The 27,957-nt window shown below is 52.4% G+C and overlaps 1 protein-coding gene across 2 annotated transcripts in view; it reads right to left on the bottom strand.

The window, feature by feature from the left end:
* The window catches only part of mthfd1b (methylenetetrahydrofolate dehydrogenase (NADP+ dependent) 1b), a 90,054-nt gene extending 63,605 nt beyond the window's left edge, over positions 1-26,449 (bottom strand). The window contains exons 1-7 of one of the 2 annotated variants that reach the window (XM_072494257.1): positions 26,341-26,449; positions 13,863-13,947; positions 8,848-8,907; positions 7,125-7,178; positions 5,745-5,881; positions 4,207-4,307; positions 2,008-2,144 (exon numbers count right to left, since the gene is read on the bottom strand). In XM_072494257.1, the coding sequence (XP_072350358.1) occupies positions 2,008-2,144; positions 4,207-4,307; positions 5,745-5,881; positions 7,125-7,178; positions 8,848-8,907; positions 13,863-13,947; positions 26,341-26,378 (612 nt within the window). In that variant the 5' untranslated portion in view covers positions 26,379-26,449. Of the gene's footprint in view, positions 1-2,007; positions 2,145-4,206; positions 4,308-5,744; positions 5,882-7,124; positions 7,179-8,847; positions 8,908-13,862; positions 13,948-14,038; positions 14,254-26,340 lie in introns of those variants that run through there. The other variant, XM_072494256.1, reaches the window with a different exon arrangement.
* Between the last annotated feature and the right edge of the window lie 1,508 nt (positions 26,450-27,957).

The following is a 27,957-nucleotide window of genomic DNA, read 5'->3' on the forward strand; positions in this document are numbered from 1 at the left end:
TTAGCTGCCCGTTGATCTGACTCGGGTGACTCCTGTGATCGGACCTGGTCTTGCAGGTAGGCAGAGATAGATGGCAATTTACCGTCTAACCATTTTCAGCTCCCGTCAACAAAAAGAACGCACATTTCTATAGCCATTACTGCCGTAAAATGTCTGAAGGTGCATCGCAGGAGTGTTGCCAGGAAACATCCACACTTGTGGGTGCAGACAGGAGGGGCCGAATGCCGTCTTTCTGCCCTGTAACAATTCTGTGACTCTGAGGCGCATACGCAGATATTAGGACTAAGGAGCAAACAAAGGTCTTGGTCAAAGAGGTCACTTTTAATGAGCAACTTCAAAGCAGCAGAGAGAGGGCTGGAGAGGTTTGGGGAGAGTAGTTACCCTGATTTGCGGAAGGCATGGCCACCAATAGCAAATGAAGGAAGTGGGGAAGGCCACAAGAACACCGGAGGAGCACGGCGGTCACAGGTGCTGAGGGTGCGGGGGGTTATAGGGCTGAAGGAGGTTACAGGGATCGAGGCATTAGAGGAATTTGAACACTAGGATGAAAATGTTGATGGACTGAGAGGCGCACCTTATTTTAAGAAGGAAATAATTAGTTATGTGAGAGGGGTGGGATGGAAAGGGGAAAAATGCAAACAGATTGCCAAATAAATCCATTAGTCGTGCCAGCTGACGATTCACAGAAATCAGCTTGCTGATGCCACCTTGTGGTGGAATTACTCAAACACTGTTTATCAACAGACACCGGGGGCTGGAGTCATTGCAGTCCCTCGCGGGCTGAAACGTAGCATCTGGGCTCGCCTACTCAAGACAGAGTGCCTGGCAGTGGGGAAAACCTCCTGCGATTTATTTGGAGGTGGGAACAGGCTCAAGGCGGAATCACACACACCCACGGCTAACAAATTGTCCCCGAGCTCACTGGAATCCCGTGGCTCAGGGATTCAGTGCAAGTGTCACAGAATTACCAATTCCTCTGAAGGGCACTGGGAAAGGGAGGGGGTTCCGTTGAAATGAAACTGTAGTGCCTGATGGGAGGGAAGGAAATTGGGACTGAAAGGCACACCCGGCACACCCACCTCCCCCCCCCCGTGACCTGGATCCCACTCTACAATCCGAGGCCTCGCCCTGGCTGCCTTACCGACAGCCGCCACCACCCCTGCTCGTGATGGAGAGCTGCCAGTATCCCAAGTGGCTGTCAGCTCTTGGGAGAGCGTAGCATTCCAGTCCCCGTGTCCCCGAATCCCAGGGGGAGGCCCAACGCTGCTTAGTCAAGGGCCGGACAGGCACCCAATCTGGCCGGGCCTTCCCCTCAGATGCTACGCGGAGCTAACACCAGCTTCCCGGGGTTGTGAAAGGATCAGGAACAGGAGGGCACAGATTTAAAGTAACTGGTAAAAGGCACAAAAGTGATACGAGGAGAAATCTCCTTCACACGGCGAGTGATTGGGGTTTGGAACCCACTGCCCGAGAGTGTGGTGGAGGCTGGTTCATCCACAACAAATGAAAAGGGAATTAGATGTTATCTGAAAAGGAAGAAAGTGCAGGGTTACGGGGAGAAGGCGGGTGAGTGGTACTGGACGAGTTGCTCATTCGGAGAGCTGGTGCAGACACGATGGGCCGAATGGCCTCCTTCGATACTGTACCAATTCTGCGATACTGTGGCGTTAAACTTCGCTGCAAACTTCGCTGCACATTTCTCTACCCAACACCTTACAGGGAAACAACATTGCGACAAAGATGGGAGTGGTTCAAGAAGGCAGGTCACCACCTCCTCAGGTCAACCGGCAATGGGCAAGAGATGTGGCCTGCGTCACCCACAACCTTTATCCCTTTGAATCACTTACCCCCAACATGCCCATCAGTGTCAGGCACAACCTCATCAGCTCTTCCAAGACAAGACTCTTCACCCACTCTCCCCCAGCCCCCTCAGCTGAGAATGGGAAGATTTTGTGCACGCAAGTTTATTTGGTCCTCGCTATCGCCGACGGCAGCAGACTCCCTTACCTCTCCCTGGAGGTCAACTGTCTTAGAATGGCACGTGGTTACGGTGGCATGGTTTGACACCAGGAGGTCACGCATGGGAGCACCAACAATCTTGCTCCTTCCAATAACGACAGCCCGAGATCCAGCCAGCTTCACACCTGCGATAGCAGAGCATTCAGTGTTAGAAGCCAGCCGTGTTTTTACACAGAGGGTGGTGAGTGCCTGGAACGTGTAGCCAGGGGAGGTTGTAGAAGCAGATACATTAACGGCGTTCAAAAGGCATCTTGACAAACACATGGATAGGACGGGTATAGAGGGATACGGCACAAGGAAGTGCTGAGGGTTTTGGCCAAGGTTGGCATCATGACCGGTACAGGCTTGGAGGGCCGAAGGGCCTGTTCCTGTGCTGTTTTGTTCTTTGTTCTAAATTAATACCGTTTTGGAAACAGCGCCTAAAACATTAGAATCATACGCCACAGTAGGCTGTCCGAGTCCACTGTACCTGTGTCGGCTCTTTGAAAAAGATATCCAATTAACCTCAAATTTTCCTTCTTAAATATTTATGCAAGATACTTTTGGAAGTAGAATCTGCTTCTGTCAAACAAGTGCGTTCCAGATCACAACAACCGCTGTGTAATTTGGACATTCTGAATTCTCCCTCTGTGTACCCGAACAGGCGCCGGAATGTGTCGACGAGGGGATTTTCACAGTAACTTCGTTGCAGTGTTAATGTAAGCCTACTTGTGACACTGATAAAGATTATGAAATAATTTCTCCTAACCGCCCTCTAGATTCTTTTGCCAAGTAGTTTAAAATCGCTATCCTCTCATTACCAACCCCCGCTGCCATTGGGTGGGTGTGGAGGAGGTGTTTCTGTTTGTCGGAAAATCTAGACCTAGGGGGTCACTTTCCCCAAATAAAGGGGTTCCCCATATAAGACGGAGATGAAGAGAATTTGTTTCTCTCAGAGAGGGAGGGGGGGTGAGTCTCTGGAACTCTCTTCCTCAAAAATCAACGGGAAGCAGAGTCTTTGAATATTTTTAAGACAGAGCGAGATACATTCTTGATTAACGAGGGGGGTGAAAGGTTACCATGGGGGGTGGGCAGGAACCTGGGGTTGAGGGTACAATCAGATCAGCCACGATCTTATTGAAGGCGGAGCAGGCTCGAGGGGCCAAGTGGCCTCCTCCTGTTCAGTGTCCGACGTTAAGTGTGTTCCAATGTCAGGTCTGCAGATTTATCAGGAAAAGTGATTTTCCAGCAATTGTGTGACATGTTCTTTGTTTTATTTCATTGGGGCGCGAGATACTTCTGGACATTCTATAAATCACAAGACTTTCTTCTTCTAATTTTTGTCTTGTATGTTTGGAATTGTACTCGCGCCAACGTTAAACATTTACCTGCATTATTTTAGGCTCAGTTTTAATGAGGAAGTATAATAACCAACTGCAGTCACCACTCTCCCACGACCTCTGCTACAAAGTACCCACGTGGTTAACAGGCATGGTTAGGTTTGGGCTGGAGTAATTAGCTCCGGGTTTGAATGGTCTGTGCACACCTCACGCAGCGTCAGGAATATAGAAACAGCAGGAAGCTGGTTAACAGGAGGGTCTGTTTTGCAATTTGAATTAGATTGTGGCTGACCTGCCTCTCATTTCCAGAACCATTTTGTAACCCTCAAGACACTCGACTAACAAAAAGTTTTAAAAAATAAATATTCAGGAGCAGTGGGTTGACCCAATCTCATCCAATTCAAGCTCCCCGTGAACGCTTCTGGTCTCCATATTGTGAAAAAAGAATAGAGGCACTGGGGAAAGTATCAAAAAGGGCGATTCTGGAACAAATGTATTTGAGCACATGAGTGAGAACTAGAGGTTTATGTTGAACAAGTTAGAGGAGGAAGAATGGAATGAAGCTCGTGTAGACAATAAGCACCAACATGGAATCTGAACTAGGGGGTGACAAGCTCAGGATAAAGAACTGGGATAAGGAGAAACGTCTCATTTTTGTATCAAATCTTTGGAATTTATTTTTTTACTGCGAGCGCTGTAGTTCCGGAGGTGCTGAAAATATTTCAGACTGAGCTCAACATGACTTGAGAATCAGGGCTCTGGGGTCTGTGGGAAAGTTCATGTAACAATGCAGTTGTGATCTTAGTGGATGTCAGAGCAGGCATGGCTCCTGCTCCCCATTTCCTCACCAATCAGACGCTGTCCCTACCTGTCTGTTTAATCAGCTCCAGGCAGCCATTGGGTGTACAGGGTATGAAGCAATCGCCCAGGTCTCCTCGAGCCAGTTTCCCCGCGTTAATACTGGTTAATCTGGAAAGAACAATTTGTCAACGCGGTGTTTAGAAAACAACTGCATCTCCTGTGAATCCAGACCATTAGACCACCTTAAGAATACCTCACCAGAAACCCGTTGTACAAGCGCACTGACAACCTGTAGCTTCTAACCCCGCTGAAACAGTCTGAAGTGCTCAGTAATGCACTGGAGTGTCTGATCAGAATTCAGGCATAGAATCCCTAGTGCAGAAGGAAGCCATTCGGCCCATCGAGTCTGCGGCAACCATCCGAAAAAGGGCTCTAACGAGACCCACTCCCCCGCTCTATCCCTGAAACCCCGTGCATTGATCGAGGCCAATCCACCGAACCTACACATCTTCGGACACCAAGGGGCAATTGATCAAGGCCAATCCACCAAACCTGCTACTTGCCATCCTTCCTCTTCTTCCAAACGTATTCTGCTGCGTAAAGAAGTTATCCCCCCCCCCCCCCCAAAATATCACTTCTCAGCTCAACTAGGGAATGGTGAATAAATGCCAGCCTGACCAGGGTCATTCACATGCCGAGAATTAATTTATGCCCGTCAGATCATCATAACATATCAATCGGGGAATGTCCCGTATCTGCTCAGGAGCCATAACTTTAACCTGATCTGAGAGCCGATTCAGATCCACAGCATTCTGCCAAAACTGCCAGTTCAGACTACAGTCGTGGCCCTCATTAGAATCATAGAATTTACAGTGCAAAAGGAGGCCATTTGGCCCATCGAGTCCGCACCGGCCCTTGGAAAGAGAACCCTACTTAAGCCCACACCTCCACCCAATCCCCTTAACCCAGTAACCCCACCTAACCTTTTTGGACACGAAGGGCAATTTAGCACGGCCAATCCCCCTAACCTGCACGTCTTTGGACTGAGGGGGGAAACCGGAGCACCCGGAGGAATCCCACGCAGACACGGGGAGAACGTGCAGACTCCGCACAGACGGTGACCCAAGCCGGGAATCGAACCTGGGACCCTGGAGCTGTGAAACAACTGTGCTAGCCACTGTGCTCGAGGGCTGCCCCTCGGGTACACAGAATACATTCCATCCTGAATTCTGATATTTTTTCTCTGAATCAATGAGAATAAAAAAAAACCCACAGATGATCTGGTCGTTATCACACTGCAGTTTGGGGTGGGCTTGTGTGCAGATTGGTTGTTGCATTTCCTCCATCACAACAGTGACTACATTTCGAACAAGTATTTAATTGGCTGTTTGGGGCATCATTAAGTCATGAAGGATTGTAGAGAAACACGGAGTGTTTTGTACCAGAAATGCCTTCCTAATCCCTTCAAACCAGAACTCTTCTTTATTGATTAGCTCAGATATCAACTGCGCCATCCAGTCGAGCACTGGCCCGCGCTGACCCTCACTGAAGATTCCACAACCTCGGATGCACCTCATGACTGACAGAAAACCACTCGATCCTTACCCATCAACGTCCTTCTCAGGGGCAACTGCATTTGTTACTTTTTCAACGTCAATTGGGTTAATGGAGTCCAGTGGGAGCTGAACAATGAGTCCATGCACAGCGGGATCCTCATTAATGTGGGTGATGTTACTCAGCACCTGTGCATATCAAAAACAGGCCGATTAGCAAGAGGACCAGAATCCAGTCAACACAGCAAAACACCTCGGAAACATAGAACATACAGTGCAGAAGGAGGCCATTCGGCCCATCGAGTCTGCACCGACCACCCTATCCCCATCCAACCTTTTTTTGGTCACTAAGGGCAATTTATCATGTCCAATCCACCTAACCTGCACGTCTTACGACTGTGGGAGGAAACCGGAGCACCCGGAGGAAACCCACACAGACACGGGAAGGATGTGCAGAATCCGCACAGACAGTGACCCAAGCTGGAATCGAACCTGGGACCCTGGAGCTGTGAAACAACTGTGCTATCCACTTGTGCTAACGTGCTGCCCCAACAGGATCGCTGCCCCATAGATTCCCAAACACACGCCGAACAGGATCACTGCCCTCACCTCCAGACTCCCCAAAGCCTGTCCACCATTACAAGGCACAAGTCAGGAGTGTAATGGAATACTCTCCACTTGCCTGGATGAGTGCAGCTCCGACAACACTCAAGAAGCTCAACACTATCTAGGCAAAACCGTTCACTTGATCAGCATCCTGTGCACCACCTTAAACACACACTCTCCCACCACAGACACAGTGTCAGCAGTGTGCATTGTATTCAAGCAGTACTGCAACAACTTTCCCAGGCCCCTGCAGCAGCACTTTCCAAGCCTGTGATCGCTGCACCTGGGGAGGAGAAGGACAGCAGATACCTGGGAACACCATCACCTACAAGTACCCCTCCAAGTCATATATCATTCTGACTGGGAAATATATCACCGTTCCCTATGTCGCTGGGTCAAAATCCGGGAACTCCCTCCCTATCAGCACTGTGGTGTACCTACACCACATGGACTGCTGCAGGTTAAGCCCTTCAGTAACATGACCCTGCAGTTTTGTCTCTGAAGAACCACCTTGAGTTTGTGTTGAGTTAGCTGATCCTCACGGAGGTCCAGTTTGTTGTGTGGCCTCCTGGATTAGGGAGGGGTGAAACCAAACCTGGGTCCTGGGAGCGAGGATGGAACCAGGCATCCCAGGTTAAACATTCTGCTGATGTTCAACATCTGGATTCGCACATGAGGGGGGAATCACTTGTAACACATACCGTGAAGGAGGAAAGAGGAGTGGTTAAGGATGAGGAACCCCACTATCCCAGCAGGAATCAGTGCCCTCAGAGTGTGGGGAGAGAAACATTTGTTGGAGATAGAGTAAGTTGGAGTTTATTCTTGCCTCATCTTCGGTGGCAGTTTTTGGCAGCCTTACATGGTTGGCATTCATCCCGATCTGCAAGGAGAAATAAGTATCAACGCCAGGACAAACAGCAAGACAGAACTGTGAAACGTTACTGATTATAAAACTCAAAACACTGCGTAGTGCCTTCACGAGCATCTGAACACACTGGCCTCACGGAGCAGCAGAGCTGGGCTTTTGTTCTCAATGTAGCCCTGGTGGCCACCACCCAACCTCAGCTCTTGGAAATACACGGAGTAGAGGCTGGGGGAGAGGGGAGAGGGGAAACTGGCCGTCGCTGGCTGGCTTTCTATCATACAACCCCGATCACATCAGCCAGTGGTAGCAATCGGAGATTCCATCAAATCAACAGCAGAAACGGGTTATTCTGCTGAAATGGTGCCCGATTTAAACGGCACAAACACCTCCTCCCATCCTACTTCATCTCACCCTGTCAATCTAAACACCTAATCCTTTCTCCCTCGGGTATATATCCAGCTTTCCCTTAAACGCACCAATGCGATTCACCTCAATTTTTGTCTTTATTCTTTCACGGGGAGCGGCCATCGCTGGCTGGGCCAGTGTTAACTTTCATCCTCAATAGGGATTTTCAACGACCGTAGGTTCACGGTCAGCATCACCAAGACCAGCTTTGTGTTCCAGATTGATTAATTTAATTCAATTTCCACCAGCTGCTGTGATGGGATTTGAACCCATGTCCCCAGAGGCCTGGGCCTCTGCATTACTTGTCCAGTGACATGACCACTACACCAGTGTCTCCGTCAAACACCCGAGGTAGCAAATTTCACATTCTAAATCACTGTTAGATTTATTAGTGACTAAATTTTATGACCTCTAGTTTTGGTGTCTTTCTTCTAATGTTCACACTAATAATAATAATAATTATTGTCACAATTAGGCTTACATTAACACTGCAATGAAGTTACTGTGAAAATCCCCTAGTCACCACACTCCGGCACCTGTTCGTGTACACGGAGGGAGAATTCAGAATGTCCAATTCACCTAACAGCACGTCTTTCGGGACTTGTGGGAGGAACCCGGAGGAAACCCACGCAGACACGGGGATAACGTGCAGACTCCGCACAGACAGTGACCCAAGCCGGGAATCGAACCTGGGGCCCTGGAGCTGTGAAGCACTAGTGCTAACCTCTGTGCTACCATACCTCCCTATCAAACGCTGCCCTCTCTATTCAGCCACTCCTCAACTTGGCTCTGTTCCAGAGTAAAGAGCCTCAGCCTCTTCAATCTTTCACAATGGTATAACCTCTCAGCCCTGGTGTCATTCACATTTTTGAACTTTCTCCAGTTCCTCTGTATCCTTTTCACAGTACTGAGACCAGGGGCGGGATTGTCAGAGACCTCAGCCGCGTGGTTCCCGGCGGTAGGAGGCAGAATGCTGTTCGCTGGCCGCGGGATTCTGCTCTTCCCATTGAAGCCCCCCCACCACGCTGCCGGGAAACCGCAGGCAGAGGTGGTCTCAAAGTGTGGTTGACGCAAGATTGTACAAAAGTTTATTATTACGTCTCTGCTTTTAAAGTTGGATTTGCAGAAGGAATTGTATTGTGCGGGAGCGAGACCCAGAGAGGAGGGGAAAAAAGGACCCAGACACGCAGGGGAAGATTATTGACACCTGTTTCAATAAACAGCAAATACACATAATCGTCTTTGATTACAGTGTAACAGAGTTGATACAGATTCCTACCTCAGCTGCAGCCTTAAGCTTCATACTGATGTACAGGTTCGAATCATCTCTGTCCCCAACCTAGAGAGGGAAGAGGAGAGAGTACAGTGGTGGATGAGGGGGGGGGGTGAAAGAGAGGCAGAAAGAGTGGGGAAGGAAGGGGAGGCGGGAGGGTGATGAGATGGAAGGAATTGAAAGGAAGAGAGATATTAATGAGAAGCTGAAAAAAAAACACACGTTAAAGAGGCTGGCAATGGCACTGGATGATGCCACTGCCTTTTTCACCATTAGGAACTGGATTCACACCAGGAGCAGATTGATACAACAAACGTTCCCATGTCTGTTGCTTGTTACATCCTAAGATTTGGAGCCCCCTTCCCCCAACCATACTGCATTTGATCCGGAATTGTACAGTGTGGAGAGTGGACGCCCCGGAATGTTTAAATATCGCACTTCAAAGAGACAAACCCACCAATTGTGCTGGTCCACACCCGAGCAATGAGCACAGTAAAGGCAGGCTCAATCTAGCTGGTCAGGCAAAGAACAAAGAAATGTACAGCACAGGAACAGGCCCTTCGGCCCTCCAAGTCTGTGCCGACCATGCTGCCCGTCTAAACTAAAATCTTCTATACTTCCTGGGTCCGTATCCCTCTATTCCCATCCTATTCATGTATTTGTCAAGATGCCCCTTAAATGTCACTATTGTCCCTGCTTCCACCACCTCCTCCGGTAGCGAGTTCCAGGCACCCACTACCCTCTGTGTAAAAACACTTGCCTCGTACATCTACTCTAAACCTTGCCCCTCTCACCTTAAACCTATGCCCCCTAGTAATTGACCCCTCAACCCTGGGAGAAAGTCTCTGACGATCCACTCTGACTATGCCCCTCATAATTTTGTAAACCTCGATCAGGTCGCCCTTCGACCTCCATCGTTCCAGTGAAAACGAGCAGAGTTTATTCAACCTCTCCTCATAGCTAATGCGCTCCATACCAGGCAACATCCTGGTAAATCTCTTCTGCACCCTCTCTAAAGCCTCCACATCCTTCTGGTAGTGTGGCGACCAGAATTGAACACTATACTCCAAGTGTGGCCTAACTAAGGTTCTATACAGCTGCAACATGACTTGCCAATTCTTATACTCAATGCCCCGGCCAATGAAGGCAAGCATGCCGTATGCCTTCTTGACTACCTTCTCCACCTGTGTTGCCCCTTTCAGTGACCTGTGGACCTGTACACCGAGATCTCTCTGACTGTCAATACTCTTGAGGGTTGACGTGGAAGGGCACGGGGAGATACGATCAGGTTAATGGGTCCTTGGTGTGTGGGGGGAGGGCCCCGAGTGCTCGGGTGGGAGAGACAGGCGCCAAGGGCACGGGCCAGCGTAGGTCAGGGGGCACCAGGGAGAGGAGGAGGAGAGGCGGGCAAGGGCCAGGCGCGGGGCTGGCCTGGCAGGTCAGGCCTCGGGGGGTGAGGGAGGTTAGGGGGGTCAGACGGGAATGGGAGCAGAGGAAACTTAAGGGGCATGGGGTGGGGGGGGGGGGGGGGGGTGTCGAGGGATCCCCTGGGGGAAGAGAGTCGCTGCGGACTCTCAGGGAGTGGTGCAGGAAACCGATAGCAGCAGCACCCGAGGGGGGGGGGGGGGGGGGTTAGAGCCACGTTAGTTTAGTTGAACACATGGGGCATGTCAAACAGAGCTGACAGGGGAAATGCTTTGTTAACATGTTTATTCTTTCCCGCTGTTTGTTTTCACTATGTTAAGGCGCTTTGCAAAGGCCCTGTTTTCTCTCTGGAAATGTAACAAATTTGTTTGGAATACAAAATTTCAAAAAAATAAAATAAAAAATACTCGAGGGTTCTACCATTCACTGTATATTCCCTACCTGCATTAGCCCTTCCAAAATGCATTACCTCACATTTGTCCGGATTAAACTCCATCTGCCATCTCTCCGCCCAAGTCTCCAAACAATCTAAATCCTGCTGTATCCTGTGACAGTCCTCATCGCTATCCGCAATTCCACCAACCTTTGTGTCGTCTGCAAACTTACTAATCAGGCCAGTTACATTTTCCTCCAAATCATTTATATATACTACAAAGAGCAAAGGTCCCAGCACTGATCCCTGTGGAACACCACTGGTCACAGCCCTCCAATTAGAAAAGCATCCTTCCATTGCTACTCTCTGCCTTCTATGACCTAGCCAGTTCTGTATCCACCTTGCCAGCTCACCTCTGATCCCATGTGACTTCACCTTTTATACCAGTCTGCCATGAGGGACCTTGTCAAAGGCCTTACTGAAGTCCATATTGACAACATCCACCGCCCTACCTGCAATCATCTTTGTGACCTCCTCAAAAAACTCTATCAAGTTAGTGAGACTCGACCTCCCCTTCACAAAACTGTGCTGCCTCTCGCTAATACGTCCACTTGCTTCCAAATGAGAGTAGTTCCTGCCTCGAGGAATTCTCTCCAGTAATTTCCCTACCACTGACGTCAGGCTCACCGGCCTGTAGTTCCCTGGATTATCCTTGCTACCCTTCTTAAACAAAGGAACAACATTGGCTATGCTCCAGTCCTCCGGGACATCACCTGAAGACAGTGAGGATCCAAAGATTTCTGTCAAGGCCTCAGCAATTTCCTCTCTTGCCTCCTTCAGTATTCTGGGGGAGATCCCATCCGGCCCTGGGGACGTATCCACCGTAATATTTTTCAAGACGCCCAACACCTCGTCTTTTTGGATCTCAATGCGACTCGGGCGATCTACACACCCTTCTCCAGACTCAACATCCACCAGAGTTCCAACCAGGCAACTGCACCAGGAAAGAAAAAGCTGCAAATTCACAGTACCAATAGAGTTCACGGTGAATTCCCACACTGTATTCGACAACACCGACCGACCCCCCCACCCCCCACCCCCCCCCCTCTCCCCACCCCCCCACCTGCCTCAAGGAAAATCAAAAGAAAAAAATAACAGCTGCTTGCAGATTTCATTGCAATGGGTTTCCAAACTGATAATATTTTACCCACATTGGAAATAATGATAGCGCAGTGCCATTTATTGCCTGTTGTACTTTGGGGTGCTCGAGGCAATCATCAATGCAAATCCTTCACTGGTAACAGGTGCTCTCTGGAATTCTGTTAGGGCTGGACAGACTGGATGCAGGAATGAATGTTCCCTCTGGCTGCGAAGGGTCCAGGACACCGGGGGGGGGGGCACAGTCTCAGTACAAAGGGTAGGTCATTTAGGGCCTAGAAGAGGAGAGAGCGTTGTAGTGAGAGAGAGGAAGCTGCTGCGATTAAACACAAGAGTGTCAACACCACTGTGAGAAGCTGCTACTGGGGACATGCTACTGTGGTAGTTAAACAGAGCTCGCAATCCGTGTGGTGAACTGAGCTGCCTTACCCTACCACTGAGCAGCTGTGTGGGTGCATTCATGCTGTTTCTAACGCTGCCTGCTCACGTTAACGTGGTGGAGCCCTATTCGGAATAGGGTGGTGAAGCTGTGGAATTCTCTGCCACAGAAGGCTGTGGAGGACAATCACTGAATGTATTCAAGGAAATGGATTTCTAGACTAAAGGCGTCAAGGGGTATGTGGAGAGAGGAGTGTGGCAGAAGAGGTGCAACATCACCCATGATCATGCTGAGTCCCGGAGCAGGCTCGATGGGTCAAATTGCCTGTTCCCATTTCCCATGTTTCTTTCCCCTGGAATAAAGGACCGAGTTAATCTCCCGCTGCTAACTGCTTTATTCAAAATAGGGTTGCATCAAGTTAACGCTAGCAGGCAGCATTAAAAACAGCATGAACACACCCACCCAGCTGCCCAATGACATGGCAGGGCAGCTCAATTCACCGCAGATAGGGAGCTCAGTATCAATTTTACACGAACATGTCCCCAGCCAGCCAGCTTCTCACAATGCTGTTGACTCACATCTGCTTCCTCTCTCACTAACACACGCTTTGCTCCTTTTCCAACCATTCCTTTTCCTCAGGTTAAGCTTTTGACTGGCAAATGACATGCCAGCAACTGTCTTGAGTTTCACAGAGCATCTGTTAATTAGTGGCACACCCATCGTACTCTGCCAAACCTGCTAAACCATAAGGATATAGGAGCAGAATTAGCCCATTCGGCCCATCGGGTCTGCTCCACCATTCGATCATGGCAGATGTGTTTCTCATCCCCGTTCTCCTGCCTTCTCCCCATAACCCCTGGTCCCCTTATTAATCAAGAACACCAGATTTGTGTTTGAGGTGCTGTTGCCCACAGGGCTACAGACCAAGAGCTGGAAGGTGGAATTGGACAGAATAGTTCTTTCTTAGAAGATAAGAATTTGGGGCAGGAGTCGGCAATTTAGCCTCTCGAGCCTGCTCCACCATTCAATACGATCTCATCATGGCCTCCTGCCCATTCTCCATAACCCTTCAACCCATTACTAAAAGTTTGTCTAGCTCCTCCTTAAATTTACTTACTGTCCCAGCATCCACCGCACTCTGGGGTAGCGAATTCCACAGATTCACAACATAGTTTCTCCTCAAATCGGTTTTAAATTTGCTACCGCTTATCCTGAGACTGTGACCTGTCATTTTAGAATGCCCCACAAGAGAAAGCATCAGCTCCACGTCTCCTTTATCCATAACTTTTATCATCTTATATACATCAATTAGATCTCCCCTCATTCTTCTAAACGCTAGATAGTGTGGGCCTAAACTGTTCAATCTCTCTTCATACTACAAACCCCTCATCTCTGGAATCAATCTAGTGAACCTCCTCTGCACTGCCTCCAATGTCACTACATCTTTCCTCAAAAAAGGGGACCAAAACTGTGCGCAATACTCCAGGTGCGGTCTCACCTTGTACAGTTGCAACAACACTTCCTTAACTTTCTTCCTGAACTTAACTTAACTTCCTTAGCTAGAAATGCCAACATTCAATTCGATTTATTACCTGCTGACTCACACCAATTCGTTACGTATCTGCAATAGCGAAATGGACGAGAGTCAAACCGTTTCTCTCCAAGTAATCGACATTTGACACTCACCTGCAGAATAGCCAGTCCCGGCCGGAAGTCAGGAGCCTGTTCCTTCATCTGAATCACTTCATTCTTCAATCGCTCCCTGACTTGTCTGTGGACAGGAAGATGGGGATCACTCACTTGTTCACTGGACCTCTCTCAATGCAAAATAAAACTCTTGGACAGACACTGCGGTTACTCACGATGAGGTTTTAGCACCGGACAGAACACTGGCTACTGTCCTCGCTACACCCACATTCCTCAATGGATTTACTGGGTAGCAAAGTAGGTCAGCCAGCCTGGAGTGCCAGCCACGGTGGGCAGCGAGAGAGAGAGAGAGAGTTCCCCTGTGCATTTCCAATGGAAACACAGAGAATGACACCAGGAGAAGAACGGCGCAATGTGCCAATATTCAGTTTGAAGAGCGGAGCGCACTGGACTATGGAGCTTGTTGGAACAGCATTGAGTTGTTTGCTTGGTCATTGCCTGTGAATTCAGTAACAATTTGCAGATGTATTCCTCTCCTTGTGTCCCCCCACTCCCCTCCCACACAAATCCTTCAGTAGCTTATCGCACCATTGATTAGAATACAAGCAGCACTTCAGTAGAAGTCAAAAGCCTGTACGTTTTAAGATTACTTTATGTCTTTTAATGAAGCTTTTGCAGAATCAAGGCCACCCAGCCAGGGCTAGGTCCAAATTCCTCTATTGCAACTGTCCTTATGGGTTGAACTTTAACAGGCTAGCAATAAAACAAACATCTCTGGTCAGGGCCACTTTAGATGGAAGAGGCAAAGGGAAACATAAGGGAGAGAGTTTCACAACCCTTTCTCTAAAGGGAGAGATAATGGGCAGAATTCTCCGGTCCGCCAGCCGTGTTTTTCCCGGGCGTCGCGCCCTCACCGGCAACGGGTTGCTCCGTTTCCACTCCACACTGCCGGGAAATCCGCAGGCAGGGGTGCGCTGACGGTGGAACATGCTGATGGGAAACCCGCGGACGGGGGGTGCGCTGACGGTGGAACACGCTGCCGGGAAACTCGCAGGCAGAGGTGCGCTGACGGTGGAACCCGCGGACGGGGGTGCGCTGACGGTGGAACACGCTGCCGGGGAACGCGGACGGGTGTGCGCTGACGGTGGAACACGCTGCCGGGGAACGCGGACGGGGGTGTGCTGCCGGTGGAACACGCTGCTGGGAAACCCGCGGACGGGTGTGCGCTGACGGTGGAACACGCTGCCGGGGAACCCGCGGACGGGTGTGCGCTGACGGTGGAACACGCTGCCGGGAAACCCGCGGACGGGGGGGTGCGCTGACGGTGGAACACGCTGCCGGGGAACCCGCGGACGGGGGGTGCGCTGACGGTGGAACACGCTGCCGGGAAACCCGCGGACGGGTGTGCGCTGACGGTGGAACACGCTGCCGGGGAACCCGCGGACGGGGGGGGCGCTGACGGTGGAACATGCTGCCGGGTAACCCGCGGACGGGTGTGCGCTGACGGTGGAACACGCTGCCGGGGAACCCGCGGACGGGGGGTGCGCTGACGGTGGAACACGCTGCCGGGGAACCCGCGGACGGGGGGGCGCTGACGGTGGAACACGCTGCTGGGAAACCCGCGGACGGGTGTGCGCTGACGGTGGAACACGCTGCCGGGGAACCCGCGGACGGGGGGGTGCGCTGACGGTGGAACACGCTGCCGGGTAACCCGCGGACGGGGGGGGGCGCTGACGGTGGAACACGCTGCCGGGTAACCCGCGGACGGGGGGGGGGGGCGCAGACGGTGGAACACGCTGCCGGGGAACCCGCGGACGGGGGGGGGGCGCAGACGGTGGAACACGCTGCCGGGGAACCCGCGGACGGGGGGGGGCGCAGACGGTGGAACACGCTGCCGGGGAACCCGCGGACGGGGGGGGGGCGCAGACGGTGGAACAAGCTGCCGGGGAACCCGCGGACGGGGGGGGGGCGCAGACGGTGGAACACGCTGCCGGGGAACCCGCGGACGGGGGGGGCGCAGACGGTGGAACACGCTGCCGGGGAACCCGCGGACGGGGGGGGGGGGGGGGGCGCTGACGGTGGAACACGCTGCCGGGGAACCCGCGGACGGGGGGGGGGCGCAGACGGTGGAACACGCTGCCGGGGGGGCGCTGACGGTGGAACACGCTGCCGGGGAGGGCGCTGACGGTGGAACACGCTGCCGGGGAACCCGCGGACGGGGGGGGGGCGCTGACGGTGGAACACGCTGCCGGGGAACCCGCGGACGGGGGGGGCGCTGACGGTGGAACACGCTGCCGGGGAAACCCGCGGACGGGGGGTGCGCTGACGGTGGAACACGCTGCCGGGGAACCCGCGGACGGGGGGGGCGCTGACGGTGGAACACGCTGCCTGGGAAACCCGCGGACGGGGGTGCGCTGACGGTGGAACACGCTGCCGGGGGTGCGCTGACGGGGGGGGGGCGCTGACGGTGGAACACGCTGCTGGGAAACCCGCGGATGGGTGTGCGCTGACGGTGGAACACGCTGCCGGGGGAACCCGCGGGCGGGTGTGCGCTGACGGTGGAACACGCTGCCGGGGAACCCGCGGACGGGGGGGGGGGTGCTGACGGTGGAACACACTGCTGGGAAACCCGCGGACGGGGGGTGCGCTGACGGTGGAACACGCTGCCGGGGAACCCGCGGGCGGGGGGGGGGGTGCTGACGGTGGAACACGCTGCCGGGGAACCCGCGGACGGGGGTGCGCTGACGGTGGAACACGCTGCTGGGAAACCCGCGGACGGGTGGGGGGCGCTGACGGTGGAACACGCTGCTGGGAAACCCGCGGACGGGGGTTGCGCTGCCGGGAAACCCGCGGACGGGGGGTGCGCTGCCGGGAAACCCGCAGACGGGGGGGCGCTGACGGTGGAACACGCTGCCGGGGAACCCGCGGACGGGGGTGCGCTGACGGTGGAACACGCTGCCGGGGAACCCGCGGACGGGGGGGGGGGGGGGCGCTGACGGTGGAACACGCTGCTGGGAAACCCGCGGACGGGGGTTGCGCTGCCGGGAAACCCGCGGACGGGGGGTGCGCTGCCGGGAAACCCGCAGACGGGGGGGCGCTGACGGTGGAACACGCTGCCGGGGAACCCGCGGACGGGGGTGCGCTGACGGTGGAACACGCTGCCGGGGAACCCGCGGACGGGGGGGGGGGGGGGCGCTGACGGTGGAACACGCTGCTGGGAAACCCGCGGACGGGGGGGGGGGGGCTGACGGTGGAACACGCTGCTGGGAAACCCGCGGACGGGGGGGGGGCGCTGACGGTGGAACACGCTGCTGGGAAACCCGCGGACGGGGTGGGGGCGCTGACGGTGGAACACGCTGCCGGGGAACCCGCGGACGGGGGGGGGGGGGGGCGCTGACGGTGGAACACGCTGCTGGGAAACCCGCGGACGGGGGGGGGGGGGGGCGCTGACGGTGGAACACGCTGCCTGGGAAACCCGCGGACGGGGGGGGGGCGCTGACGGTGGAACACGCTGCTGGGAAACCCGCGGACGGGGGGGGGCGCTGACGGTGGAACACGCTGCCGGGGAACCCGCGGACGGGGGGGGGGGGCGCTGACGGTGGAACAGAGGATCCCGCCAACGGAGAATTCAGCCCAATCTGTTTAGCGTGTGTCAGACGTTACTCCATCAGTAGCACTCGCATCTCAAAGCACATGGTTCCGGGTTCAAATCCCACGTCCAGGGCTCGAGCACACAAATCTAGGCCGACACTCCAGGGCAGTACTGAGGGAGTGCTGCACTACTGCACCTTTTAGTGGTAAGTACTGTAGCACAGTGGTTAGCATTGTTCCCCACAACGCCAGGGTCCCAGGTTCGATTCCCACTTGGGTCACTGTCTGTGCGGAATCTGCACGTTCCCCCGTGTCTGCGTGGGTTTCCTCCGGGTGCTCCGGTTTCCTCCCACAAGTATTGAAAGACGTGCTTGTTAGGTGAGTTGGACATTCTGAATTCTCCCTCTGTGTACCCGAACAGGTGCCGGAGTGTGGTGAAAAGGCACTTTTAACAGTAACTTCATTGTTAATGTAAGCCTACCTGTGACACTAATAACGATTATTATTATTATTAGACATCAAACCGAGGTGGACAGGGGCGAAGCCCTAATCCAGCTACTTGCCTGCTCCAAAAACCAATTCAAATTGAATCCAATTCATGGTCACCACAAGAGACATACCAGATCTGAGCCAAAAGGCAGAGCAGATACTACACTTGATCTTAGTGCTCATGTACAGACATGCTGACTCGAAACATTCAGCGACTGCAGGGGGCCCCACGCTGTCAACTGTGGCTCTGTCTGCCGTCCACGCTTCATGCAAAACATCAGGGTGCAGAATTTGACGAGCAGGGGTGTTATCCCCAGAAACCTGGGCAGTACTTATCTCGGTCTGTACCGTCGTCACATTGCTGTTTGTGGGATCTTGCTGCGTTTCCTACATTACAACAGCGGCATTGCTTCATAAATGCTTTGTTGGTTGCAAGGTGCTTTGGGATGTCTTCCGGCCGTGGAAGGCGCTACATCAATAAAGGTCTTTGTTTTTTTTATTAAAGATGCAATACAACTCCACCTTTCAATTCACCACTCTGGTAGCAATCAGCTCACTGCAGGAGTTTGATTCCTGCCTAACTTTGTGCTGATTGAGCTCTATCAGGGCCTGCTTGCTCGATCTGCATTCTCGTGTGCAATGCTCACACACACGGATGAACTGTCGCGAAAATGCAACCCAGCACAATGTCTATCGGACCAGCAGGGAGAAAACCCAGGAGGGAGAGAAAGGCTGTGTGGGGACCACGGTCTTTGCAGGAGGGAAAAGACCAAGGATTTTTTTTTTAAGTGAGCAATATTAAATGCTTGCAAATGAAATGGAAAGTTCCGAAAACGTGACCACACTCGTGATCTGAAAAGAACAAATTTATAATTAAATTTGCTGATGTAATTTTAGAAGAATCGTCATGTGACAATGATAATTAAATTCCAGGCTAACAAAGGGTGGACTGTGTTGAGCACCCACCCCCCCCACCCCGTATAGAGTAGATATTCCGTCTCTCAAAGTCTCTCTGAAGTTCGAGTCTATTTCACCACTTCTCCCAATCCCCTGCACATCACGGACCAACTCAAGGTCATCCTATTAAAAAAAAACCTGTGAGCTGCCGTGGGCCGTTATGATTTCAGTGTGCAGCAATTCTGCACGAGCAATGCTCTGGGGTAGACTTTACTGAGATTCACCCCCATTGCCAAGCACCCATTGCACTAACGTGACAGGTAAACTTCAAACAAAGACAAAGCACCATGACGTCTCCCCTGACTGTAATCAACACACAATGACATAGACACATGCAAGGGCAGAGAGAGAGAGAGACACTCGTGCGCACACACAGTGCAACTTGAATGATTTAATTCCCTGTCCGCAGGAGAGTTGGAGACTTTGAGAGACAAAGTAAAGTCACACCATACTCCGTTGAGCACAAGTCAGGTGAGTTTAACACGCCGTAAGCAATAATCCCCAGGCCACGAGTAAAATTTTAGCAACCAAACAACTTGTGGCCCAATGGAAGTGCGGCTGTCTGGCTTTACTCAACATCTCTGCAGGGCTGCTAACTCACAGAGCTTAACTAACAGCAAACAGAGTCCTGTATTTAAATCTGTATGGTTCCTCATTTGCTACTGACCCGTACCCCGTACAGTGATAACACATGACTAATATAAACCCCACTCCCTCACACTCAACCCACCTTTAGTTGGATCCAGAAATCAGATCAGTAGTTGGAAGCAAAAAATGCTAATTTTATCAACTTTTTAGTTGCTCTTTGGTATTTTCTAACTCATTCCCAATCCGCAGACTTATTTCAATTCTTTGAGTTATATAGCTCATCTTTCAATCTAATACTTTTAATCAAAACTTTAACTTCTTGAGTAATCCACAGGTGAGTATTTCTTGCTGAGATGTTGCTGGTTAAGGGAATTTTAAAAGAAAATTCATTTCCAGGATGTGGGCGTCGCTGGTTAGGCCAGCACTGATTGGCCATCCCTAGTTGCCCTTCAGAAGGTGGGGGTGAGCTGCCTTCTTGAACCGCTGCAGTCCTCGAGGTGTAGGTACACCCACTGTGCTGTTAGGGAGAGTTTCAGGATGTTGCCCCAGCGACAGTGAAGGAACGGCGATATATTTCCCAGTCAGGGTGGTGAGTGACTCGGAGGGGAACCTCCAGGTGGTGGGGTTCCCCAGGTATCTGCTGCTCTTGTCCTTCTAGATGGTAGTGGTCGTGGGTTTGGAAAGTGCTGGCTAAGTAACCTTACTGAGCTACTGCAATGCCTCTTGTAGATGGTACACACGGCTGCTACTGTTGGTCGATGGTGGAGGGTTTGAATGTTTGTGGAAGGGTGGGCAAACAGTGGGGCTGCTTTATCCTGGATGTTGAGCTTCTTGAGTGTGGTTGGAGCTGCGCTCATCCAGGCAAGTGGAGAGTATTCCATTACACTCCCGACTTGTTCATTGTAGATGGTGGACAGGCTTTGTGGGGTTAGGTGAGTTACTCGTCGTAGGATTCCCAGCCTCTGACCTGCCCTAGTAACCACAGTATTAAAATGTGGCTAGTGCAGTTTAGTTTCTGATCAATGATAACCCCCAGGACGTTGATTAGAATATATTTTGTTAATGAAATATTTTTTAGTTGAACATTTTGAATAATTTCTTCAGTTACTGCAGTGTTTGCACCACCTGCTGCCATATCTGTCTAAAGGTCTCATTTAATTTCTTACTAATTTAGTAAATAGCCAGTTCCAGCCAGAAGTGGCAGCAGGGTCACGTGAATTGATGTGAAGTGCCGACCAGGGACGTGTCTTTGCCCTCAAAGTAGAGAGCAGAGTTGCTTCGATTTTGCAGCTGTTGGCAAGCAAGGGAAATTAATTGTGAAGATCAATGTTTTTTTTTGTTTAAAGTAAGAGATTGCCAGAGACTCAAATAGACAATTTATCTATTGGATAGGATCTCACAACAGAATCTGGAGAGAGCTGCCCAGGAGAGTCCAGGACAGGACAGAGCAGTGCTGGCGTTAAGAGCGCCAGGGCTTCTGGTTAACAGCCCTGAAAAAAAAACTCAGAACAAAGAAGATTTCTTGAGTTATAGTTTTGTCAATTGTGACAATGCAAATAAAGAGGCAAAGCCCATGTGCGCTATATGCAGGGAAGGACTGGCAAATGAGAGAAGTTTCAGAATCCGAAAAAGAAATGATGGATGAAAAAGTATTTTTGAGGTTGAGAGCCCAGAGTCAGTTATTAACTTACCGCTGACTCCAAGTGAAAAGACTACGCTGCTGTAGCTGACCATGATACCATATTAAAAACATGCCAAAAAATCCAAGAGGTTGTCAGCATTTTGGAGTAGCTTCTTCCAGGAGTATCCAGTGCTGAGTAAAACAAGCATTTTGTTGCTATTGCCCTTCAGAACAACCTGCATGTGCGAGGTTGGATTTTCCATTTTCTAAAGATGAAGACAGCACAAAGGAACTGGCTGAAGCCTGCAGCTGTTAATACGCATCGCCCTCTCCTCCTTTGAACCAGATACAAGTGAGATCGTGAGGACAAAGCAGGCTCCCCTTTTGTATGAAAAGGTAGGTGAACAAGGCGCGTGTCACGAAGGTTGGTCGGGTGCCAAAACTGGTTCCCGGGGAAAATACATTTTTATTTTAGACTACCCAATTCATTTTTTCCAATTAAGGGGCAATTTAGCATGTCCAATCCACCTACCCTGCACATCTTTGAGTTGTAGGGGCAAAACCCACGCAGACACGGGGAGAATGTGCAAACTCCACACGGATAGTGATCCGGGGCCGGGATCGAACCTGGGACCTCGGCGCCGTGAGGCAGCAGTGCTAACCCACCGCCACCGTGCTGCCCGCGGGGAAAAGAAAATATGAAAAATACTGCTGGGTGACATCCCAAAAGTGCTTTACAGTCAATGAATTACTTTTGAAACAGCAACATTTTTCTAATGTTGGAAATGCGACTCCCAATTGGGCACAGCAAGATGCCACAGACAGCAATGTGATCAATTTGAGTGGCGTCGGTAGAAATATTAGCCAGGGCTCCCCACGGTGAACTTATTTCCTTCAAAACGGTGCCATGAAATCTTTCACACCCACCAAGGAGGTTGGTGGGGTTCAGCAACCATCTGAAAGATGGTCCCTCTTGACAGTGCAGCACTCCCATCAGTATCGTGCTGGGAGGGTCAGCCCACCATGAGGTACTCGGAGTAGGGCCAAAATCTACATTTGCTGATCAGGAGGTGAAAGAGAGTTACTTTTGGCCCAGTCAGCATTGTCGTCCTGCAAGAGCCCTCTCGGGGTCAGTCACACAATGGGAAGAGCTCAAGTTTAACTACAATTCCATCCTTCCCACTGCTCTGCTTCCACTGAGGCGCACATTCTGTCACTTGGGCTAGGCTGGCTGCTCTTGTTCTTGTGTGGTGGGTTCAAAAACCACTTTCAAGCTGGGCTGAGGGTTAGGGGTATTGAGGTATTTAATTCCTGGTATGCAGAGGAGGAGTGTCAGCGTTAACACACGTTGCCCACTCTCGGTGGTGGATCAATTACCGGAGACACGTTTTCTAAGAGCACTTTGGTTTAAAAGAGTAATTTCCTCCTTCCAAAGTGGTATGAAATGGTAGCACAGTGGTTGGCACTGTTGCTTCACAGGGCTAGGGTCCCGGGTTCGATTTCCACTTGGGTCACTGTCTGTACGGAGTCTGCACGTTCTCCCCGTGTCTGCGTGGGTTTCCTCCGGGTGCCCCGGTTTCCTCCCAAAAGACGTGCTGTTAGGTGAATTGGACATTCTGAATTCTCCCTCTGTGTACCCGAACAGGCGCTTTTCACAGTAACTTCGTTGCAGTGTTAATGTAAGCCTACTTGTGACAATAATAAAGAGTTAAGAGAAAGAATTGGGCTGCTCATTTTCTTCACTTAATCAATTGATCCTCAGCAAAAATAATATTTTTCTGGGAACAAAAGGTTTGATATTGGTTGGGCTAATATTTCTGCGTTCATAATCCAAGTCATTGGCAAATTTGGACTCGGAGTTAATTTTTAATCGCATTACTAACGACGCAGTCTTAACTTCGCTCCACAGAATCGCTTTAATTCAACAAGCCCCGCCCGTGTTAATTTCAATGCTGCTGATTTGCAAACAGTGCTGGAGGGTGCACAGTAACAAGACACAGAAGAAAAGTGTTACCCTGCTTTGTCTGAAAGAGCCAGTGTGTTTAACCTGGTTTAAGCAGCTCCTTTGTACTCCATGCCTGTGGTACAGCAATAGCAAAAGCTCAGGGTCATTTGCTCGATATCGATATAGTGCAAGTGTGGTGGAGACTGAACTGCCTTTCAGAGAAATTAAACAGAGGCCTATCGAACTGGATGTTAAAGATCCCAGAGTACACTAAAGAACAGCCGAGTTCCTCCTGACGACATTTGTGACACTGCCGATCACGTTTAGAACCTGCTCATCACGTTTAGAACCTGCACGCTTAGAAAATCTGCTCGGTACTCCACAGAGAAAACAGGAGAGACTAGGAGCTGGTGACTTTGGGGCATAGAAACAAAAGGAAATAATTTAGCTTTCTGAGCCTATTTCACCATTCAATGAGACGATTTGTCATCTAACTCCATATACCCACCTTTCCCCATAACAATTAATACCTTTGGTTAACAAAGATCTATCAATCTCATCTTTAAAATTAACTGATATGGCATCAATTCAAAGATGAACATCTCCCACCATTTGGGTCTGCAACGGTTTCCTAATTTCACCCTGATAAGTTCAGCCTATATCCCTAATCCGAGACTCCCCAATCAGTGGGAATAGGTTTCTCCCTCTCAGGAAAGCACAACAGCACCTATACTTCCTCAGGAAATTCGGCATGCCCACATTGACTCTTACCAACTTTTACAGATGCACCATAGAAAGCATCCTATCGGGCTGCATCACAGCCTGGTATGGCAACTGCTCTGCCCAGGACCGCAAGAAACTTCAGAGAGTCGTGAACACCGCCCAGTCCATCACACAAACCTGCCTCCCATCCATTGACTCCATCTACACCTCCCGCTGCCTGGGGAAAGCGGGCAGCATAATCAAAGATCCCTCCCACCCGGCTTACTCACTCTTCCAACTTCTTCTATCGGGCAGGAGATACAAAAGTTTGAGAATATTCATGAACAGACTCAAAAACAGCTTCTTCCCCTCTGTCACCAGACTCCTGATTGACCTTATGGACTGAACTGATTAATACTACACCCCTACATGCTTGACCTGATGCTGGTGTCTATGTATTTACATTGTGGACCTTGTGTTGCCCTGTTATGTATTTTATTTTTATTTTCATGTACTAAATCTGTTGAGCTGCTCGCAGAAAAATACACGTGACAATAAACCAATCCAATTCCCCCCCCCCTTTTATGTCCCTTAAATATCTTGAAAAGTTTGATCAAATCACACCTTCGCCATCGAAATTCCAGATAATACAGCCCTAGTTTGTGAGATCACTTCTTGTAATTTAACCGTGGTTAAATTTGACTTGGTTTCAAAGCATGCCTGTATGGTAGACACTTCTGAGAATGGGGCTGACACGTTTCAATGTGAAGGTGCTGGTTGTCCACTGAAGGGAGACTCACCAGATGTGCACCATGGAGTCTCTTGTTAGCAGATCCGAGATGAAAAGGTGGCAGTTCAGACGAGGTACTTTGCTGTGCTCCTTCGCATCCCATTGCCCTTCCGCACCCCCCACCCAGGCTTCAATTTTGAGTGCATTCTATCACCAAATGCAAGTTCAAGTCATGAGTTTTCTGCAGCTTGGGCGCACTGCCCTGCTGTCAACCCTGCCTGCTCTCTGTCTCCATCAGCAAACCCAGAACCTTTGTTCAAATGCGACTTTGAAATCCCTAAACTTCTAAGGACGTCAATGCTGCTTCGTCACCGAACTAAAAACTGTTAAATGCAGCTATAATAGACACAACATGCTGGCAAGGTTCAGCAGGTGAAGCAGCAGTTGTGGAGAGAGGGAACGCCGTGTGACGCTTTTCATTTCCCATTTCCAGCATCTGCAGTATTTGGCTTTTATTTTAGGGTTAAACTCAGCTGCCTGGGCCCAGAAGTGGATTTCTCTTCCTGAATCACTCTGGTCCAGGCTTTGGCCATCTTTTCAAATATCACCTCGGGTGTAAGGTTGTGTTTGATACCCCCTGTGGAATGCCTTCTGATGTTTTACTATAAAGGGTTATATAAATGCCAATCATTGTTGCTGTGACTGTCTCCCCGATCTCCCATTATTGCCATCTGCATTATCCTGCACCCCTACGCCTTCCACCACCTCTGGCTGGGTGACCCCCAGGCGAAGGTGCCGCCATGCTGAGCACCCTTGCCAGAGCAGCACGGCACCCCACCATTCTGATCGCCTCCTTGCTCTTCATTCCAATGGACATGCAGCTAGCAGTATGTTCTGATGGGTTTGAGACTCACCCACCTTCCACCCCCATTTTTAAACCTGCTTGAGCCCATCCGTGTCCCAAGTTGCCACAACGTGACCCATGTCAAGTGTTTCTCACCAGTGCCTCCCCCCACCTCCTCTTTATCACCAGAACTTTTCTAGCCTCACCCTGCGGGGTAATCTGGACAATGGAACCACTCACAGACAACCTTTTAACTGTGGGCCAGACCTGAGCCCATCATCAACCTCCCCATGGAGCACCCACGCCCGGGCAGCACCCACGCCCGGGCAGCACCCACGCCCGGGCAGCACCCACGCCCGGGCAGCACCCACGCCCGGGCAGCACCCACACCCGGGCAGCACCCACACCCGGGCAGCACCCACACCCGGGCAGCACCCACACCCGGGCAGCACCCACACCCGGGCAGCACCCACACCCGGGCAGCACCCACACCCGGGCAGCACCCACACCCGGGCAGCACCCACACCCGGGCAGCACCCACACCCGGGCAGCACCCACACCCGGGCAGCACCCACACCCGGGCAGCACCCACACCCGGGCAGCACCCACACCCGGGCAGCACCCACACCCGGGCAGCACCCACACCCGGGCAGCACCCACACCCAGGCAGCACCCACACCCATGGGCAGCACCCACACCCATGGGCAGCACCCACACCCAGGCAGCACCCAGAGCCGGGCGGCAGCACCCAGAGCCGGGCGGCAGCACCCACACCCGGGCAGCACCCACACCCGGGCAGCACCCACACCCGGGCAGCACCCACACCCGGGCAGCACCCACACCCGGGCAGCACCCACACCCGGGCAGCACCCACGCCCGGGCAGCACCCACACCCGGGGCCTGTCACAGGTAGTCGCGCGCTCGCTGAGACCCTGCCGAGCGCCCCATGCCGGCGGGGAGGAGTCGCAGCTTCACCGCCTCAACGTGCCGCTGAGGGGAAGTCCCGCTGGGTGACGGGGGGAGTAAGCCCCAGCCCCGGTGCACACTCACGCTGCCAGGTCCTTGCCACTCAGCACCGTGCCCTCCATCCGGGACCGCGCTGCCGCTGGGACTGAGCGCCGAGCGGGGAGGAGGAGGGAGGCAGCCCGCCCTCGCGCACTCACCCCGCCCACCCGGCTCTCCGCCAATCCCCGCGCCCAGAGACCAACCCCGCCCACCCGGCTCTCCGCCAATCCCCGCGCCCAGCGACTAACCCCGCCCACCCAACTCTCCGCCAATCCCCGCGCCCAGCGACTAACCCCGCCCACCCAACTCTCCGCCAATCCCCGCGCCCAGCGACTAACCCCGCCCACCCGGCTCTCGAACAATCCCCGCGCCCAGCGACTAACCCCGCCCACCCGGCTCTCGAACAATCCCCGCGCCCAGCGACTAACCCCGCCCACCCGGCTCTCCGCCAATCCCCGCGCCAGCGGCTAACCCCGCTCACCCTGCTCTTCGCCAATCACCGTGCCCAGCGGCTAACACCGCCCACCCGGCTCTCCGCCAATCCCCGCGCCCACCGTCTATCCCCGCCCACCCGGATTTCCGCCAATCCCCGCGCCACCGTCTTTCCCCGCCCACCCATCTCTGCCAATCCCGCGCCCAGCGGCTAACCCCGCCCCCCCGGCAACGTGTAATCCGCGTGCAACCCGCAGCCCCGCCCGAGACCCCCCCCCCCAATCCCAACTCTCAGGCTCCGCCCCTGGCCCAGCCCCGCCCCTGGCCCAGCCCCTCCACAAGCCCCGCCCCCTCCCGGTCCCTCAGGCTCCGCCCCACCCCACCCCAGGCCCTGTCCTCTCCAGGCCCCGCCCCTGGCCCAGCCCCTCCACAAGCCCCGCCCCCTCCCCAGGCCCCGCCCCTGGCCCAGCCCCTCCACAAGCCCAGGTCCCTCCCCTCCCCAGACCCCTCCCTCCCCAGGCCCTGTCTCCAGGTTGCAGCAGACTCTCAGGTTGAGCCAGCAGCAGCACCAATGGGCAGAGCGGCCTCTGGCTCTGTGGGCAGATTTACATTTATTTACATAAATGGTGATTTTTTTTGCAGCAGATTTGGAGAGATTGCGTTGTCCCTGTGGCAGCAGCATGCAAACCTCGACAAATCGTCATTGGTTACAGTGCAGAACAAGGCCAAACAAGAGCAGCATAGGGCGTTGTGAATAGTGTTCTTACAGTCCAAGGGGGAGTCGTTGAGGAGTCTTGTAGCTGTGGGGAAGAAGCTTTTTGTAAGGGCCACGAAGAATCCAGCACGAGTTTTAAGGATACAAAGTAATAACATTTATTTACTATAACAATATATACATAACAGTAGCAGGAACTTCCCTTGCTACTTTCTCCTTCCTGCTGGTTCCTGAACTGGCCAGCTTATTTATACTAGGAGTTTCTCCGCCCCCCTCATTGGGGAAGTTCATACTCCCACAGGATTGTGGGATAGTCATTAGTCCCCAGCCAATCGTAAGTAGGCAGGTTATAACATCCCTCCCTCCCAAAGTCCAAGGAATCCACCGAAGACCCTGGTGAAGGAAGGTGTCGGACTCGTTTGGCCGCAGGCCGGACGCCATTTGCACGCGGCGCTGGATCAGGAGGCGTGTAACGAGACGGAGACCGGCGCTTCCGTGATGAACGGCACGGTTGT

This window comes from Scyliorhinus torazame, chromosome 2 (genome assembly GCF_047496885.1).
Source record: "Scyliorhinus torazame isolate Kashiwa2021f chromosome 2, sScyTor2.1, whole genome shotgun sequence".
NCBI lineage: Eukaryota > Metazoa > Chordata > Chondrichthyes > Carcharhiniformes > Scyliorhinidae > Scyliorhinus > Scyliorhinus torazame.